The 17,190-nt window shown below is 41.9% G+C and overlaps 1 protein-coding gene across 3 annotated transcripts in view; it reads left to right on the top strand.

Moving 5' to 3' along the window:
* Positions 1 to 518: 518 nt before the first annotated feature.
* Positions 519 to 17,190, top strand: part of ADTRP (androgen dependent TFPI regulating protein) — a 64,369-nt gene continuing 47,697 nt past the window's right edge. The window contains exon 1 of one of the 3 annotated variants that reach the window (XM_032462501.1): positions 519 to 804. In XM_032462501.1, coding sequence (XP_032318392.1) covers positions 652 to 804 — 153 coding nt within the window. In that variant the 5' untranslated portion in view covers positions 519 to 651. The remainder of the gene's footprint in view (positions 805 to 17,190) is intronic. The other 2 variants (XM_032462502.1, XM_032462500.1) reach the window with 2 other exon arrangements.

The following is a 17,190-nucleotide window of genomic DNA, read 5'->3' as shown; positions in this document are numbered from 1 at the left end:
TAAAAAAATTGAAAAAAGAAAAAAAAAAACCCCAAAAACCTAAACCCTGGGGCTGCTCCTTGGAGAATCAAGGGTTGTTTCAGGTTTTACAAGGCCTTGGAGGCCAAAGGAATAAGTTACAACACGCTTTTTCCTTCTATTTACTTCCCTCCATGAGCTAAACATGCCCACAAACTCTCCCTTCTGGTTTGTCAACCTGCTTTTCACTCTCTCAAGATACATTATGGCAACTTCTTTGTTCCGCCCAAATGAAAAGAAAATATGGCCATGATGGTATTTCATTAGAGTTTACTGGTGTTTAATGATAAGGTCATTTAGTCTTGTCTCCAACCCAGTCAAACAGTGCAAAGTACATTTCTTGCATTGCTCCCTGCCCTTTTCAAAGCCTATCATACTGATACTTATGCAAATCTGTGGATTACCTACTATTATCTAAATGAAGGCATCTGATAATCAGCAACAATCCTGTCTCCCAAGTTTATGAGGAAAGGAGCCTATGAGAGAAGCAAAATTCAGTCATGTTGAAACTCTCAGTCCCAGAAGGGTGTGTTTTACAGCTCTCTTCTGCTTTAGGACTTCAGCTGTGACCTGCAGAGGTATGCCAGAGAGAAGCTACTTGAGACATTTACAGTTCCCTGGTCAGAGCTAGCCATGACGCGGACTTCTACGTGCATATACCACTTTCTTGTTTTTAGCTGGTATGTCTTCCTCAATTTTCATATCTCACAACAAGTAGGGGATCCACGGAAATCCAAACTCTTTATAAATGGTGGACAATGGAAGTACCTGACATTCCTGAATCTGGTAAGTTCATATGGCTGTATTGGGAAGCAATCTATTTGTCTATAATATCAGTGCCTCTACACATAGCAGCTTTTGATTTTATTAAATACAAAATTCCTTGTCTTTCTTCTTTGTCTGTGAGCTTTGGCTTTCTCTTTTATTTCACAACTTGCTCTGAAGAACCCAATTCAGGAGTTACTCATACCTACCTTTTGTACTGGCTAACTATTAAATGCTCTTTTGGAAAGAATCTTATCTTGAAGTTCTTCTCAAATGAGCCCAAATTGGGGACTAAATTAATGGTTTCACCATGGGATTGACTACAAAGGCAGAAAGGATTTTGAACTTTGCTTGGGGAAGTCTGGGGGGGGTGGGGAGCAGAGTGGTGTATGTTGCGTAGGAAGTGCAATTTCCAATGGAGGAATAATGCCATTTTACAGCACACACACAGTGACAGATTTACCTAAGAAATGCAAATACATTTTTCCATGTTCAGATCCCGCATCAAGTTTTTGTAGGCTCAGGTTTCATCTTAAGGACAAATCACCCGACCAAATGGCAAGTACACATTTTCAACTATTTACAAACCAATCACATCACTTGATCCCTTCTTGTTTTCCTAGCCCAGCTGACCACAATCTGATGAATGAAGTGATAAAGTGTGAATGAATGGGAGAAAAACAGATTTTTTAAAAATGTTTTGAGAATATTTTAAATTATTTTTAGAGTTAAAAGTTAAAAATGGTGCATCTTTGGGGATGCTAATTAATGTTTGAGACTTTTTTAACTTAAATGTAAGGTATCATATAAACATCTGATTTCAGAAACTGGACAAAATATTCCAATCCTATAGAATCATAATGCTAGGCAGAGGTAATGCCTAGGATTATGATTGATTGATTGATTGATTGATTGATTGATTTTTTAACATTTTTTATTGATTTATAATCATTTTACAATGTTGTGTCAAATTCCAGTGTTCAGCACAATTTTTCAGTTATTCATGGACATATACACACTCATTGTCACATTTTTTTCTCTGTGAGTTATCATAACATTTTGTGTATATTTCCCTGTACTATACAGTGTAATCTTGTTTATCTATTCTACAATTTTGAAATCCCAGGCTATCCCTTCCCACCCTCCACCCCCCTGGTAACCACAAGTCTGTATTCTCTGTCTGTGAGTCTATTTCTGTCCTGTATTTACGCTTTGTTTTTGTTTTTGTTTTTTAGATTCCACATATGAGCGATCTCATATGGTATTTTTCTTTCTCTTTCTGGCTTACTTCACTTAGAATGACATTCTCCAGGAGCATCCATGTTGCTGCAAATGGCATTATGTTGTCGGTTTTTATGGCTGAGTAGTATTCCATTGTATAAATATACCACCTCTTCTTTATCCAGTCACCTGTTGATGGACATTTAGGCTGTTTCCATGTTTTGGCTATTGTAAATAGTGCTGCTATGAACATTGGGGTGCAGGTGTCATCCTGAAGTAGATTTCCTTCTGGATACAAGCCCAGGAGTGGGATTCCTGGGTCATATGGTAAGTCTATTCCTAGTCTTTTGAGGAATCTCCACACTGTTTTCCATAGTGGCTGCACCAAACTGCATTCCCACCAGCAGTGTAGGAGGGTTCCCCTTTCTCCACAGCCTCTCCAGCATTTGTCATTTGTGGATTTTTGAATGATGGCCATTCTGACTGGTGTGAGTTGATACCTCATTGTAGTTTTGATTTGCATTTCTCTGATAATTAGTGATATGGAGCATTTTTTCATGTGCTTTTTGATCATTTGTATGTCTTCCTTGGAGAATTGCTTGTTTAGGTCTTCTGCCCATTTTTGGATTGGGTTGTTTATTTTTTTCTTATTGAGTCGTATGAGCTGCTTATATATTCTGGAGATCAAGCCTTTGTCGGTTTCACTTGCAAAAATTTTCTCCCATTCCGTAGGTTTTCTTCTTGTTTTATTTCTGGTTTCCTTTGCTGTGCAGAAGCTTGTAAGTTTCATTAGGTCCCATTTGTTTATTCTTGCTTTTATTTCTTCTAGGAGAAAATTTTTAAAATCTGTGTCAGGTAATGTTTTGCCTATGTTTCCCTCTAGGAGGTTTATTGTATCTTGTCTTATGTTTAAGTCTTTAATCCATTTTGAGTTGATTTTTGTATATGGTGTAAGGGAGTGTTCTAGCTTCATTGTTTTACATGCTGCTGTCCAGTTTTCCCAACACCATTTGCTGAAGAGACTGTCTTTATTCCAATGTATATTCTTGCCTCCTTTGTCAAAGATGAGTTGACCAAAAGTTTGTGGGTTCATTTCTGGGCTCTCTATTCTGTTCCATTGGTCTATATGTCTGTTTTTGTACCAATACCATGCTGTCTTGATGACTGTAGCTCTATAGTATTGTCTGAAGTCTGGGAGAGTTATTCCTCCAGCCTCTTTCTTTCTCTTCAGTAATGCTTTGGCAATTCTAGGTCTTTGATGGTTCCATATGAATTTTATTATGATTTTTTCTAGTTCTGTGAAATATGTCCTGGGTAATTGGATAGGGATTGCATTAAATCTGTAGATTGCCTTGGGCAGTGTGACCATTTTAACAATATTGATTCTTCCAATCCAAGAGCATGGAATATCTTTCCATTTTTTAAAGTCTTCTTTAATTTCCTTCATCAATGGTTTATAGTTTTCTGTGTATAATTCTTTCACCTCCTTGGTTAGATTTATTCCCAGATATTTTATTACTTTGGGTGCTATTTTAAAGGGGATTGTTTCCTTACTTTCTTCTTCTGTTGATTTATCGTTAGTGTAAAGAAATGCAACTGATTTTTGAACGTTAATTTTGTAACCTGCTACCTTGCTGAATTCTTCAATCAGCTCTAGTAGCTTTTGTGTGGACCTTTTAGGGTTTTCTATATATAGTAACATGTCATCAGCATATAATGACACTTTTACCTTCTTCTTTTCCAGTTTGGATCCCTTTTATTTCTTTCTCTTGCCTGACTGCTGTGGCTAGGACTTCCAGGACTATGTTGAATAGGAGTGGTGATAGTGGGCATCCTTGTCTTGTCCCAGATTTTAGTGGGAAGCTTTTGAGTTTTTCACCGTTGAGTACTATGCTGGCTGTAGGTTTGTCATATATAGCTTTTATTATGTTGAGATATGTTCCCTCTATACCCACTTTGGCGAGAGTTTTTATCATAAATGGGTGTTGAATTTTATCAAATGCTTTTTCTGCATCGATGGAGATGATCATGTGGTTTTTGTCCTTTCTCTTGTTGATGTGATGTATTACACTGATTGATTTGCGTATGTTGAACCAGCCTTGTGTCCCTGGGATGAACCCCACTTGGTCATGATGTATAATCTTTTTTATGTGTTGTTGGGTTCTATTTGCTAAAATTTTGGTGAGGATTTTGGCGTCTATGTTCATCAGTGATATTGGCCTATAATTCTCTTTTTTTGTAGTGTCTTTGCCTGGTTTTGGTATCAGGGTGATGGTGGCTTCATAGAATGAGTTTGGGAGTATTCCCTCCTTTTCAATCGTCTGGAAGAGTTTGAGAAGGACTGGTATGAGTTCTTCTTTGTATGTTTGGTAGAATTCCCCGGTGAAGCCGTCCGGTCCTGGACTTTTATTTGTAGGGAGGTTTTTAATTGCTACTTCTATTTCCTTTCTAGTGATCGGATTGTTCAAGTGTTCAGATTCTTCTTGATTCAGTTTTGGTGGACAGTATGTCTCCAGAAACTTGTCCATCTCCTCTAGGTTATCCAGTTTGGTTCCATATAGTTTTTCATAATGTTCTCATATGATATTCTGTATTTCTATTTTGTTTGTTGTAATTTCTCCATTTTCCTTTCTTATTTTGCTAATTTGTGCTCTCTCTCTTTTCTTCTTTGTGAGTTTGGCCAGAGGTTTGTTGATTTTATTTACTTTTTCAAAAAACCAGCTTTTGGTTTGGTTGATTTTTTCTATGGTCTTGTTAATCTCTATTGTATTTAATTCCTCTCTGATCTTTATTATTTCCTTCCTTCTGCTGCTTTTTGGGGCTTTTTGTTCTTCTTTTTCTAATTCATTCAGGTGGTGGGTTAAACTGTTTATTTGAGATTGTTCTTCTTTTTTGAAGAAGGCCTGTAACGCTATAAACTTCCCTCTTAGCACTGCCTTTGCTGTGTCCCACAGGTTTTGAGTGGTTGTGCTTTCATTATCATTTGTCTCAAGGTATTTTTTAATTTCAGCTTTGATTTCCTCATTGATCCATTGTTTTTTCAATAACATATTGTTTAATCTCCATGCTTTCCTTTTTTTCTCCTTTGTTTCTCTGTTGTTGATTTCCAGTTTCATGGCATTGTGGTCAGTAAAGATGCTTGAGATAATTTCTATCTTCTTAAAATTGTTGAGGTTTCTTTTGTGCCAAAGTACATGATCAATCCTGGAAAATGTTCCATGTGCACTTGAAAAGAATGTATATCCTATTTTTGGGGGGTGTAATGCTCTGAAAATATCCACCAAATCTAGTTTTTCTATTGTAGTATTTAATTTCTCTGTTGCCTTGTTTATTTTCTGTCTGGAAGATCTGTCTAGTGATGTTAATGCAGTGTGAAAATCTCCAACTATGGTTGTATTCCCATCAATATCCCCCTTTATCTCTGTTAGTAATTCTTGTATGTACTTAGGTGCTCCTATATTGGGTGCATATATATTAACGAGTGTGATATCCTCATCTTGTATCACTCCTTTAAATCATTATAAAATGTCCTTCTTTATCTTTCTTTACGGCCTTTGTTTTAAAGTCTATTTTGTCTGAAATCAGTACTGCAACACCTGCTTTTTTGGCTTTTCCATTTGCATGGAATATCCTTTTCCATCCTTTCACTCTCAATCTATATGTGTCCTTCTCCCTAAAGTGGGTCTCTTGTATGCAGCATATTGAAGGTTCTTGCTTTATTATCCAGTCTGCCACTCTGTGTCTTTTGACTGGAGCATATAGTCCATTAACATTTACAGTAATTAATGATAGATGTGTGTTTATTGCCATTTTGAACTTATCTTTGCAGTTGAATTGGTATATCCTCTTTGTTCCTTTCTTCTTCCTTTTGTGGTTTGGTAATTTTCCTTTGTATTATCATGGACTTTATTTAATTTTTGTGACTCCTTTGTAAATTTTTGGCTTGTGGTTACCCTTTTTTGTAAATCTATCAACCCATTACTATAACTGTTTTTATTAAACTGATAGTAACATGATCTCAAACCCATCCTACCGTTAAAAAAAAATTAAAAAAAAAATATTCTATATTTCCCTGCCTCCCTCTCCCACTCTCAGTGATTTGTATGTCTTCTTTTATAATTTCATGTTTACTTTATTTGTAATTCATGAGTTATCACCTTTCCAGTTGTGTGTTTCTCATTTCTGTAGCATCCTGCTGCTTTTCTATTTAGAATAGCCCTTTCAATATTTCTTTTAGCATGGGTTTAGTATTGCTAAACTCCTGCAGCTTTTTTTTGTCTGTGAAACTCTTTATTTCTCCTTCTATCCTCAAGGATAGCCTTGCTGGATAAAGGATCCTAGGCTGCATCTTTTTTTCATTCAGGGCTTTGAATATATCTTGCCACTCCCTTCTGGCCTGTAGTGTTTGTGTAGAGAAATCAGCTGAGAGCCTTATGGGGGTTCCCTTGTAACTTACTCTTTGCTTTTCTCTTGCTGCCTTTAGAATCATTTCTTTATCCTTGACTCTGGCCATCTTGATTATGATATGTCTTGGTGTGGGTCTATTTGGGTTCTTCCTGTTTGGGACCCTCTGAGCTTCCTGTACTTGGATATCTGATTCCTTCTTTAAGTTTGGGAAGTTTTCAGTCATGATTTCTTCAAAAACCTTTTCAATCCCCTTTGATCTTTCTTCTCCTTCTGGGACCCCTATTATGCGAAGATTGGGACGCTTTATATTATCCCATAGGTCCCTTATGCTATTTTCATTATTTTTTATTTGCTTCTCTTGTAGTTCTTCTGAATGGGTGCTTTCTATTGCCCTGTCTTCTAGATCACTAATTCGTTCTTCTGCATTATCTAGTCGGCTTTGCACAGCTATTAGATCATTCCTCATCTCTGTCAATGAGTTTACCCATTCTACTTGGCTCTTCTTTATAGCTTCAATTTCATTTTTGACATATTTTATATCTCTAAACACTATCTCTTTTAATTCCTTCAGCAATTCGATCACTCCTTTTTTGAAATCTTGATCTAGTAGGCTATCGATGTCTATTTCGTTGATCTTTCTTTCAGGGGATTTCTCTTGTTCTTTTAATTGGGAAAGGTTTTTCTGCTTCTTCATCTTGCTCATACCTCTTTGGCACTGTGGTTTATGGAGTATCAGTTGTTTATTTTGGTCCTTAAGGATTTTATCTACCTGATGCCTATTTAGGAATAGAACTTAGGAAAAAAAGAAAAATAAATAAGAGAGAGAGAAAGAATTTTAAAAGAAGGGAGAAAGAGGGTTTGAAAACAGTGTATAATGAATAATAGAAGAGTGAGTTGAAGCAGAGTATTAATCGGGTTGAGACGTCCTTTTAAAACCTTTACAAAAAAAGGGGGGGGGAGATGAATAGATGTATTTGAAACCTGTGTCTAATCAATAGCAGGACATCAAAACTCAAGAGAAATGGAAATGAATTAAGAAGTAAAGATTAAGAGAGTAATAGAAAATAGAACAGGTAAAAACAGATTTAAAAAAAAAAGGGGGGGGGGGTTTGTCGGTGTTCTCCTGGAGTCTGTGTGCTTTTAATGTGAAGTCTTTCTGTCTTCGTCCTGTTTTAGAAGCTCAGCTTGCTGTTTTCAGAGGCCCTCCATTGGCGCCCTCTTCTGTGCTGCTCCCAGCACCTGTCGGCAAGCAGATCGCGCCTCCTCCTAACACTGGGTCAGGTGCAGCTCTCTGCTGTGGGCGGGCGGGTCGCTGCCCCTCCGGATGCCGCAGTCAGATGTTGCAGACTGGCCAGGTAGGAGGGCGGGTCGTGCCCCCTCCCAGCACCTCAGTCAGGGGCTGTGTTCCTGCCCCAAAGGCGGGGGGGCCGCTCTCCCTCTACCTGCACCGCCGGTAGTTCCGCTCTCTGTGCGGCTGCGCGCTCTGCCCTGGTCGGCACTCCGCGGGTGGGCTCGGGGAAGACCGAGGGACAGCCCTGTCCCTGCTCCGAGCCAAAACCCAGCTCCTTGTTTGTCTTTGTGGAGCAAGTTCTCTGAGGGACCAGGATGGAAGGATCCTATCTGCCCCGGGCTGCAGGCCCGTCTCAGTCTGGCCTTTGAGGCTGCTAAGCCCTTCAGTGCGGATGCAGGTTTCGCCCCCACCCCCGCCTGAGTGCTCAGCGCGGAGGATATGGCGGCTGTGCCTGAGCCCCGCCTCTCTTCCCCCGAAAACTTTCCGCGGGTTTTCAGAGATGGGGGTGTGCACCCTTCCCCCGAGAGCACATCAACCTTGCTGTTTTATGGAGGGCCCAGGTTGTTCTGCCCTGTGCACCCACAGCCACGGCGCGCAGCCCCTTGCGTTCCCCCCGGGGCTGCCTCCGTGCAGCCACTTCCGTCCTCCGGCCGGCTTGTGCAGCCTGGCCCTGCCCGCCGCTGCCGGCCCGCGTCTCAGGCTGGGTGTCGGGGGGACGCTCTGTGCCCGTTTAACTTAGTTCTGTTAGTCAAGGGCTGCTCTGTACAGATCCGAGCCTTGGAGGCTCCCCCTCCGTCCCTCTGGCCTCTCAGTTGGAGAGGGGAGACCCAGCGAGCGAGCGCCAGTCCTCCTTTGCCGCTCCCTCCCCGCGGGACCCGTCCCGCGCTGCTTTGCCTTTTGTTCTTTCTTTTTTCCTTTTCTCCTACCAGATTTTTGGCGTCTTTATCTTTTGAAGAGGGCGATGTTCTGTCGGAGATCCACAGGTGTTCTGGTTGGCTGAGTGGGTCTGTAGATGTGGGTCTTGGTGTATTTGTGGGAGAGGGTGACCTGCGAGCGTCCTTCTACTCCGCCATCTTCTCCGTCTCCTGATTTATTTATTATAAGAAAAAAATGACGCTCTGAAATGCTAAGGAGAGGAAATTCAGAAAGTTCAAATCAAAGAGGCCTGGAGGTTCTGCTTGCTCCTCTCTGGTACTTTGCTGGTCTTTGATTTTGGCCTGAAAGATCTGAGCCCTGAACCTAGCTCTACTGTGCTTGAAAAATATCAAGATGACTGCTTGTTTAAATCATAGAATTTAATGAAAACACACACTAAAAATAGAAATAGTAACAAAAATTTTTTGTAGAATTAGAATAATACTGTAAAAATCTCAGCTTTATGTACCTATTAGCTTCATGTTCAGAAGAGTCAACTTAAAGTCATCAGTGTCTGTAGCCAGGATTGATGGTCTAATCAAACCCAGATTCTAGTATGGATGTCCCACCTCACTCACACTAAGCATGGGTAAGACAGATTCATCACCTACCCCAACAAACCAGCGCTCTTGACTTCTTAATTCTAGCTCAGTTACAGTCTCAGAGACACTCATCTGTCAAAGACATTGTTATTTCCTAGTGATAATCCCCTTTTTGTTCCCTGATTAATCAGCCACCAAATCCTATGTTTTTCCTTTTGCTAGGTTCATCCCTTTTCCCCCAATCCTACTTCCCCCTCGTTGCAGGCTCTTATTAACTTGTACCTAGATGATCAGATCATCTCTTCATTTTCCTCTCATTATCAATCCATCCAACTACCACTCAGATTTCAGATTAATCTTCCCAAAGCACTGTTTTTGGTTTTTTGTTTTAAACATCATGAGCCTGCTTGAGAAGTGTGATCTGCTACTCAAGAAACTGCAGTGGCTCCCTTCTACCTTATGAGACCAATTCCAGACTTTTGATTTAAGAGCTTACCTGCCTACCTAGCCTTCTGGCACTCCTCTCCCCAGGAAGGCTTCTCTGTTCTCCAGGAAGGCTTGTGTCTTCTCCAGTGTTGGTCCCTAGGCTTTTTCTGTCACTGCTCTATGCATATTACACTTTCCTTGAACGAAGGGCCTACCTGCTTCTCCAGTTTTCTGCTTTCATAGACCACTTGAAATCACATATTCTTAAACATCTCTGATTACCAACTCTAGCCCAAATTGGTTTTTCCTTTCTCTGAGGTTTTATAGCATCTCTCAGTCACTGTTTATGTGTAGTATTGTCTTCTTATTTCTACTCACACATGAATCTTAACATTGTAACCAAATTGTAAATGACTCCAAAACAGGAGTTTTCATCTCCTGGGTCCTTGCCAACCCTAGCATTCTACAATTTTTACATTGTATTTGATACAGTGGCTGGCAAAGATTACCCTCATAATAAAAACTGAGTGACCTGGTATGTTGACTGGACTTGACCTCAGATTCTTCTGCATTCCTGAGCAGTATAGTCTCTTCTGCCATCTTCTGGCCCCTGAAATGGGCAGAGAGGGCTTACCTGGGGCTGTTTCCTTTCTGCTCTCTGTTAGGTGCCATTTTGAAAGTGTGACTTAATGCAACATTTTCCAATTAGTGAATTTGGGATGAATGTGTTTTAGAGAATCAATTTAAGGACAGACTTCAAATAAGTTACTTTATGTGAAATATTGGGCCTTAAAATTTCTAACTCTTGAGGTCTTCTGGGCTGACTAATAGTTGTGTTTCTTAATGATTAATTAGTGTAATTAATTATTAACTAGTTAATGGTTGCATTTATAAAATCATAGAGATTTCAAAACTTGCTGTAACACTCAACTTTATATAAGCTTATTGAAATCAGAATCCCATCCTGATTTCCAGGAAATTTACACCCCTCTTCTTTTAACAGCTTTAATTTCTAGTTGGCTGAATATCAGTTACAGCCCCTAAAAACAAAATCCACCTCAATGCAAGTCAGCATTCTAAATGTGCCCATTTCCTCCTGAAGCTACTCCAGGAGATTCAAAGGATTGATGCTTGGGGGTGGGATGAGCTGGTGTGATGGGGTGCCACTGAAAACTGGTCATGGTGACCAAGTCCTGCATAGTGCCTAAGGAGAATAAAGGAAGGAGAGGGGAGATGTGAGTCTCTGCCTAATGAGGGAGTAAACTGACCCCAGGGAAGAGGCAGCTAGTTCTCTGTTGGAAGGGGAAGACAATGTAACCTAGCAGTTATAAGCATGAGCTCTAGGATCATCAGCTCTCTGGGATGGTACCTCAGCTCCACCTGTACTGACACTGAGACAGGTATTTCTTTGTATCTTCTATTTCCAAATCTGTCAAATGGAAAAAAAAACAGTGAATAGCCACAGAGTGACCATAAGGGATTAATGACCTGACATGAGGGAAGCATTCAGAATGGTGTAAGCAGTGGACGATGGAAAGAGAAGATGGGAGAGTGCTGGTGAGCTTCTAATCATCTCATCTTTGAGTAGAGCAGAGGCAGTGCAGAAGGGAAGGTGATTTTTGGGGACATCAGCTTCTCACTGAGCTCCATGGTTACTGGGTCATGGATCCAGGCAAGGATCACCCACCTGCTTCATTGCTTAAGTATCTCCCTCTGCAGGCTTCATGCTCCAACTTCCCAGCTAGAGGAGGATTGCTATGCAGCCATTGTTTTCCCTGTATAATAGCTGCCCAGGTGGATGCCCTCAGGCACTGGAGAAGTCCCAGAGGCAGACTGCAGGCTCAGGCAGAGGGCAGTGAATCCTCTGAATGAGGCAGCTCCCAGAAGCTGGTATGGAGACAAGGCAGTGCTGTGGACACCCTCAGGGTGCTCGTGCTGGCTCAGACTCCCAGTGCCTGTGTCTTCCACAAATGTTGTGGTCCCTCTTTTCTAACCACTCCACTTCTGTCCAGGGACAGTCCCTGACTCTGGGGAATGCAAGCTACTGGGGAGGAGATGGAGGGAATTTTCAGCTGCAATTTAAACTGGCCTGCAGAATTCATACAGTTTGCAGGGTTTTTCTCTTTTTAAAAATAAATTTCCCTCTGAGACATGGTTAGAGGTGGTGCTTCATAACTGGGATCTCCAGGGGAGATGCTGGGTGGGCCCCTCCCTGTTTCCCTCACCCCACTTCACCAACATAGGCACAACCTTTCCTTTCCCTCTTTACAAAGGTGCCCAAGCCTCAGGCAGCTCTGACCTCATTTTCTTCAAGTTCTCAGGATGACAACAGCAACCTCATTACATAGGTCCTCAGGGATGGCAAGCAGGGCCAGGGGTAGAGAGATCCTTGAGGATGTTCCATTGTCCAAACTCCAAGGTAGCCCATGAACGTGAGAAGGCAGGGATCCATTTACAGTATTCAACACCCACTTCAGTATTTGGGGCTAACCTTTCATTTCCATCATTGGGTTAATATATTACTTTGTGGAACTCTTCAGCTCAGCAGAGTCAGAAATACACTTAACTGTCTATTCCACAAAAATGCTTCAGACCACTGTTTTTAGCTCTCAGATAGCTGAAAGAATGAGGGCTGACAGAAAAGAAGAGTCACTACCAGCACCCAAAATAAAATAGCTGTAATTTATTGAGCAACCATGATATAGCATTTTGGTAGGTTCTTTGCACACAGTATAGAGATAAGTGATTGAAGACCTAGCTTCTGAAGCCAGACTGCCTGGGTGCCACTTACCTACCGCGTGATCTTGAGTGAGTTACCTAACTTCTCTGTGCCTCAGTTTCCCCATATGTAGTGGGTACCGTCGTGTGGCACACAGATGCCCTCATCTCCCCAGTATGGAGTTACTCATTCCTTAGTTCCTGGAGAAGGAGTGTTGGCCACTGATGACCCACAGTTGAGCTCTTGTCCCAGAATTGTCCTCAGCAAAAGGTAGCTACCCAGACCAAGGCTTAGAGCCCTCCCTGGGGTTGCTACAACCAATGACTGGCTGATCTGGGGTACAAAGGCCAGGCTCCAGGACAATTCTGAAGGGGCAGCTCAGCTCCAGAGCTCCTTTGGGGATTAGCTAATCTCATGCAACTACACTGCCTTTCTGGATTTCCTGCTGCTCAGTCCTTCTCTCTGCCTCCCTCCTTTCTTCCCACAGATGTTCTGAGAGCATTTCTCAATGAACACTCTGCAGGCAGATCTCAGAATCTCAGATTCTGTTTGCCAAGGAACTTGACCTACATAATGTAAAATAGTAAATGTACAGAAAATGTTCCTCCTCCGCCTCTTTCTTCTTCCTAATAAAAACATATTAACATAGAGCCTGCTCTGGCCTGTACTGTGTCTAATTTCTCGCACCTAATAGGCATTCTGTGAATGCTGGCTGCATAAATAAACGATCAGAACATGATTCTAACTGGTAAGAGCCAATTTCTAGAAAACCCCACCCCACATGTCATGTAGACATGTAAGACAGTCTACCCCATGGCCATTCTACTGCTACCTTGAAGCCTGCTGTCATCAGCTACACAACACTGGCCAAGCATTCTTACAAATCTTCCTCCCAGCCCATCCCTCAATGTTCTTACTTTCTTCTCTTTTTTTCTTCATCATTCCAGCTTGTTCTTCATATCATTTCTTCACCTATGTTCTTTATTTCATTCTTTTATCTCTTTCATAAGCTAAGTGCAATGAATGATGGCTGAAATAGTATATGACATATAATACAGAATTATTTGGCAAGTCTTCCTCTACCTGCACCAAATACCACCACCCTTACCACCACAGTCCCCTTGTACAGAATACTCATCACAATTAGTCCCCATGTGCTGTTTTATTCTGGATTAGTCTCCATGGCAAGTATTGCATCATTTCAAAGACAAGACCTGAGAAAGTCCCAGCCTGTCTGAGTCAGGCATGGAGAGCTGAGCTAGGCGCTGGATGACTTGACTCATCCAGTAAGAGTTGTAATATCTTGCTCAGGAAACTTGTGGAATCTCCCTCTCTGGAATTATTTTTTAAATGAAGAAATTCTCATTTCCTGGGATAGTTTAAGAGGGTTGTAGCTTAAAGCAAGGAAAATAAACTTGACAACTTAGAAAGGTTAAGCTTCTGTGATTTCAAGATTTTTGTGAGGACAGAAATGTAAAAACTAAATATTCTTTAGCTGTGGTTTCTTAAATTGCACTAATTTTAAAAAAATTTAAATTCAGCTCTCCCAGGTGGTGAGTTTGTCAGCTAGTAACAAAAATGGAAGACAGCTAACAAACTTAGTTCAGCAGTATTTCAGAACAAGGCATAAAAGAACAAACAGAATGAGGGAAGAACTGGTAGAAAAGACAAATCGGAGAACAACAACTCTGAAGTAACCCTTGCCCAGAAGATACCATTAGCTCTTCTTTTTTGAGCAGCCAAATTAGTTGAGAAATGTGAACACCTGTAATTTTATTGTAAGAGTCATAAAAGATGACCAGTTGTTACTGTCTTATTTTAATGTTGCTGCGTCAGTTTGCTGGGGCTGCCATGCCACAGACTGGGCGGCTTAAACAACAGAATTAATTTCCTCACAGTTCTGGAGGCCAGAAGTCCAAGATCAAGATGCTAGCAGGACTGATTTCTACGAGCCTCTCTCCTTGGCTTGTAGACACTACCTTCTCCTTGTGTCTGTGTGGGTCTGTGTCCCAATCTCCTCTTATAAGGACACCAGTCCTATAGGATTAGGGCCCATCCTACTGTCCTCATTTTAACTTAATCACCTCTCTAAAGATCCTATCACCTATACAACCACTTTCTGAAGTACTGAGGGTCATAACTTCAACATATGAATTTTGGGGGGGATATAATTCAGTCCCTAACAGCTGCCATTTTCCCCCTTGGCTGTTCTTTCTGTGCATGTCTTATAAACACTCCAGTGTATTGTCCTTAGAGAATGAGCAGACCACTGTACAGTTTGATGAGCTGATCCAAATCTGTAGTTGAGACCCTCCAGGAAGCCTCCCCATTGAGTGAGTCAACGCTGGCTCCCTCTCCTTGCTCCCCAGATCTGCTGTGGTTTCAATGGGCCCCAGTTCTTGCCTATTTATTTTCTTCGCAACACCCTAGCCCCTCCTTCCTGAGCTCCAATGGGGGCGGGGGCTCCATAAATATTCCTTGTTGATACAGATGATGGCATGTCAGTATGGATTAAGATCAATGGAGACAAGGCTGCTTCATTCACACAGCTGGCATCTTTCCAATGTGGCATATGCCTGTGAAATAGTGTGTGAGCTGAGGGTGGAGGGGGAGATGTGATTGGCAAGTCTGTGGTGTGGAGCAAATTTCTATCGGTGAAGGAGAAGCCACGGAGGCTCTGAGTAATGTGTTCTTTTCCCCAGTCCAATTTCCACATTCTGCGACTGGGAAAGGCAAGAGAAAGTCAGGACAAGCTTGACTCATGTTGATGCTAGGAAGCTCTCATGAAGGAAAGTGGTCACACAGACTTCACATGCTGGGTGGAGGCAGCCTCTCCTCAAGGATGGAAAACCCAGCAGATGCTCAGTGCTCAGTGCGTGATTAATTGCTGTGTTGATACGACAGTGCAGGCCTCTTCATCCTAGGCCCAGGCCCCTTGCCTGTCCTTCCTAACTACAGCTGCTGCCTGTGGTGGCCTCAGGGGTGAGGTGAGAGCTTCTGGGGGAGAAGGGAGGAGGCAACTTCTTCTACCATCCATGTGCAAAGATTGCACTCCAAATTCTACAGCCCTTAGGGGCTGAGTGGCAAAAGTAAATGACAAGTATTGGGGTGGCAGCCTCTTTATGCATTGAAAGCTGTTGCCCCCTCCCTGGGACACCCCTTTCTGGCTTAAAGCCTCCTCCTCCCTCAGGGGCCATGGGGTTCTTGAACACTTCTAGTTTTCCACCATCTGATCATTCTTTGCTATATTGCTTATTGCTGCCCGCTTAGCCCCTCTATCCCCTAGATGAGGGTATTTTCCCAGCATTTGCTTCTCATTTCTCTCCTCTCTGTCCTCTCTTCATTAATCTCATCCCACCACGGGGTTCACTCCCTGGATCTGCACGCCCCACCTCCTAGGTCTGCATTTCCAAATGGAAGTTCCTCTAGGCAAGTGGTTCTCAACCTTGGCTGCCCTGATTAGAATCACCTGAGAGAATTTTTAAAACTCCTGATGTCTAGGCTACACCTCCAGACCCATTAAATTAGAATCAAGGAGTCTGAGAATCAGGCATCAGTATTTTTTAAAATAATATTAAATTCTCCCACTTGGAGATAATGGTCTCTCTTCTGACCTGTGCTTTGTCTTTATTCTTAGAAACCTTGTTTTGTTTTGTTCTGTTTTGAAGTCTGGCTCAAGAAGCAGCCTCTGGGTTTCAAATCCTGGCTTTGACATTTATCAAACATGAGACTGTAGGCAAGTCTGTTCATCTCTCTGTGCCCTAGTTTACTCACCTGTAAAATGGGAAATGGAGAGGCAATAATAGGATTTAATCTCATAAAATTATTATAAGAAATTAAAAGCTTAGATCTTGTTAATGCCTGGCACATAACAAATAGAATTGAGTAGTCATTAAGATTTTTAAGTAATAAATTTATGTCTAATCCGGTGGCTCTAGAATTTTAGCATATATCAGGCTCACCTGGAGACTTTGGTACAAAATAAGTTCCTGGGCCCAATTCCTGGAGATTCTGATTCCATAGTCTGGGGCGGGGCACTTCGAACGCGCTTTGGGGTGCTGCTGGTGCTGCTGGTCTGAGGACCCAGCTGGGAGTACTGCTGGCCTAATCCATCTCTGAGTTCTCTTCTACCCACCCTTTCAGCCCTAGGAGATGCAGGAGGCTGGCTCTGCTAGAGCTTTGCTAGGGTTCAGAGCTCAGAGTTGGTTCCCCAGCAGCCAACTTTGCTAGTCATTAGTCCAGCCCCCCAGGTTCCAGAACTTGCCTGACTCATACTCTCAGAGCAGAGTCCAGGCTGTTACTTTTGTAGCAATCCAGAGCTTTCAAGAAACAGGACAGATTCTGATGCAGTAACTCAAAACCAACCTTAACTCTGTATTGTTATGACCCTTGGCACAGAATGACAAGATGCCATTTTGTGCATCTCCCTCAGGAGAGCACAGAGCTCCTTCATGGTGCTCTTGATCCTGATTCTGGCTTCTCTAATGAGATTGCAGCACTAAGCATTAAAAAAATTTTTCTTCCTAGGAAGAGGCCAGAATATATCCACCATTGTGTCTGGATCTTTGCTCTTGGGCTGTTTATTTGGTTTTTCCCACCTCTGGGCTGCCAAGGTATCTATCTCATTACATTCTCTTTTTAAGCTATTTTGTTTCCATTTTAGCTCTACTCCATTACACTAAATACTGTACACATTATTATCCCCTAAACAACTTTACTCAATCAGTTTTAGCAAGCAAGGTCAGGGCCCAGTGAGCTGCAAGACCAGCCTTTGAATTGGCTCCCAACCAAAACAGCCAGCAGCCCCCTCCTTCTCAAATCAATATTGCTCCTGAGGGATAGTGCTTTACGTCAGTGAAGAATGTATTAATTAAAACAAATGAAAA

This window comes from Camelus ferus, chromosome 20 (genome assembly GCF_009834535.1).
Source record: "Camelus ferus isolate YT-003-E chromosome 20, BCGSAC_Cfer_1.0, whole genome shotgun sequence".
Taxonomy (NCBI): Eukaryota; Metazoa; Chordata; class Mammalia; order Artiodactyla; family Camelidae; genus Camelus; species Camelus ferus.
The sequence above is the reverse complement of the archived record's forward strand: the minus strand, read 5'-3'. Positions and strand labels throughout refer to the sequence as shown.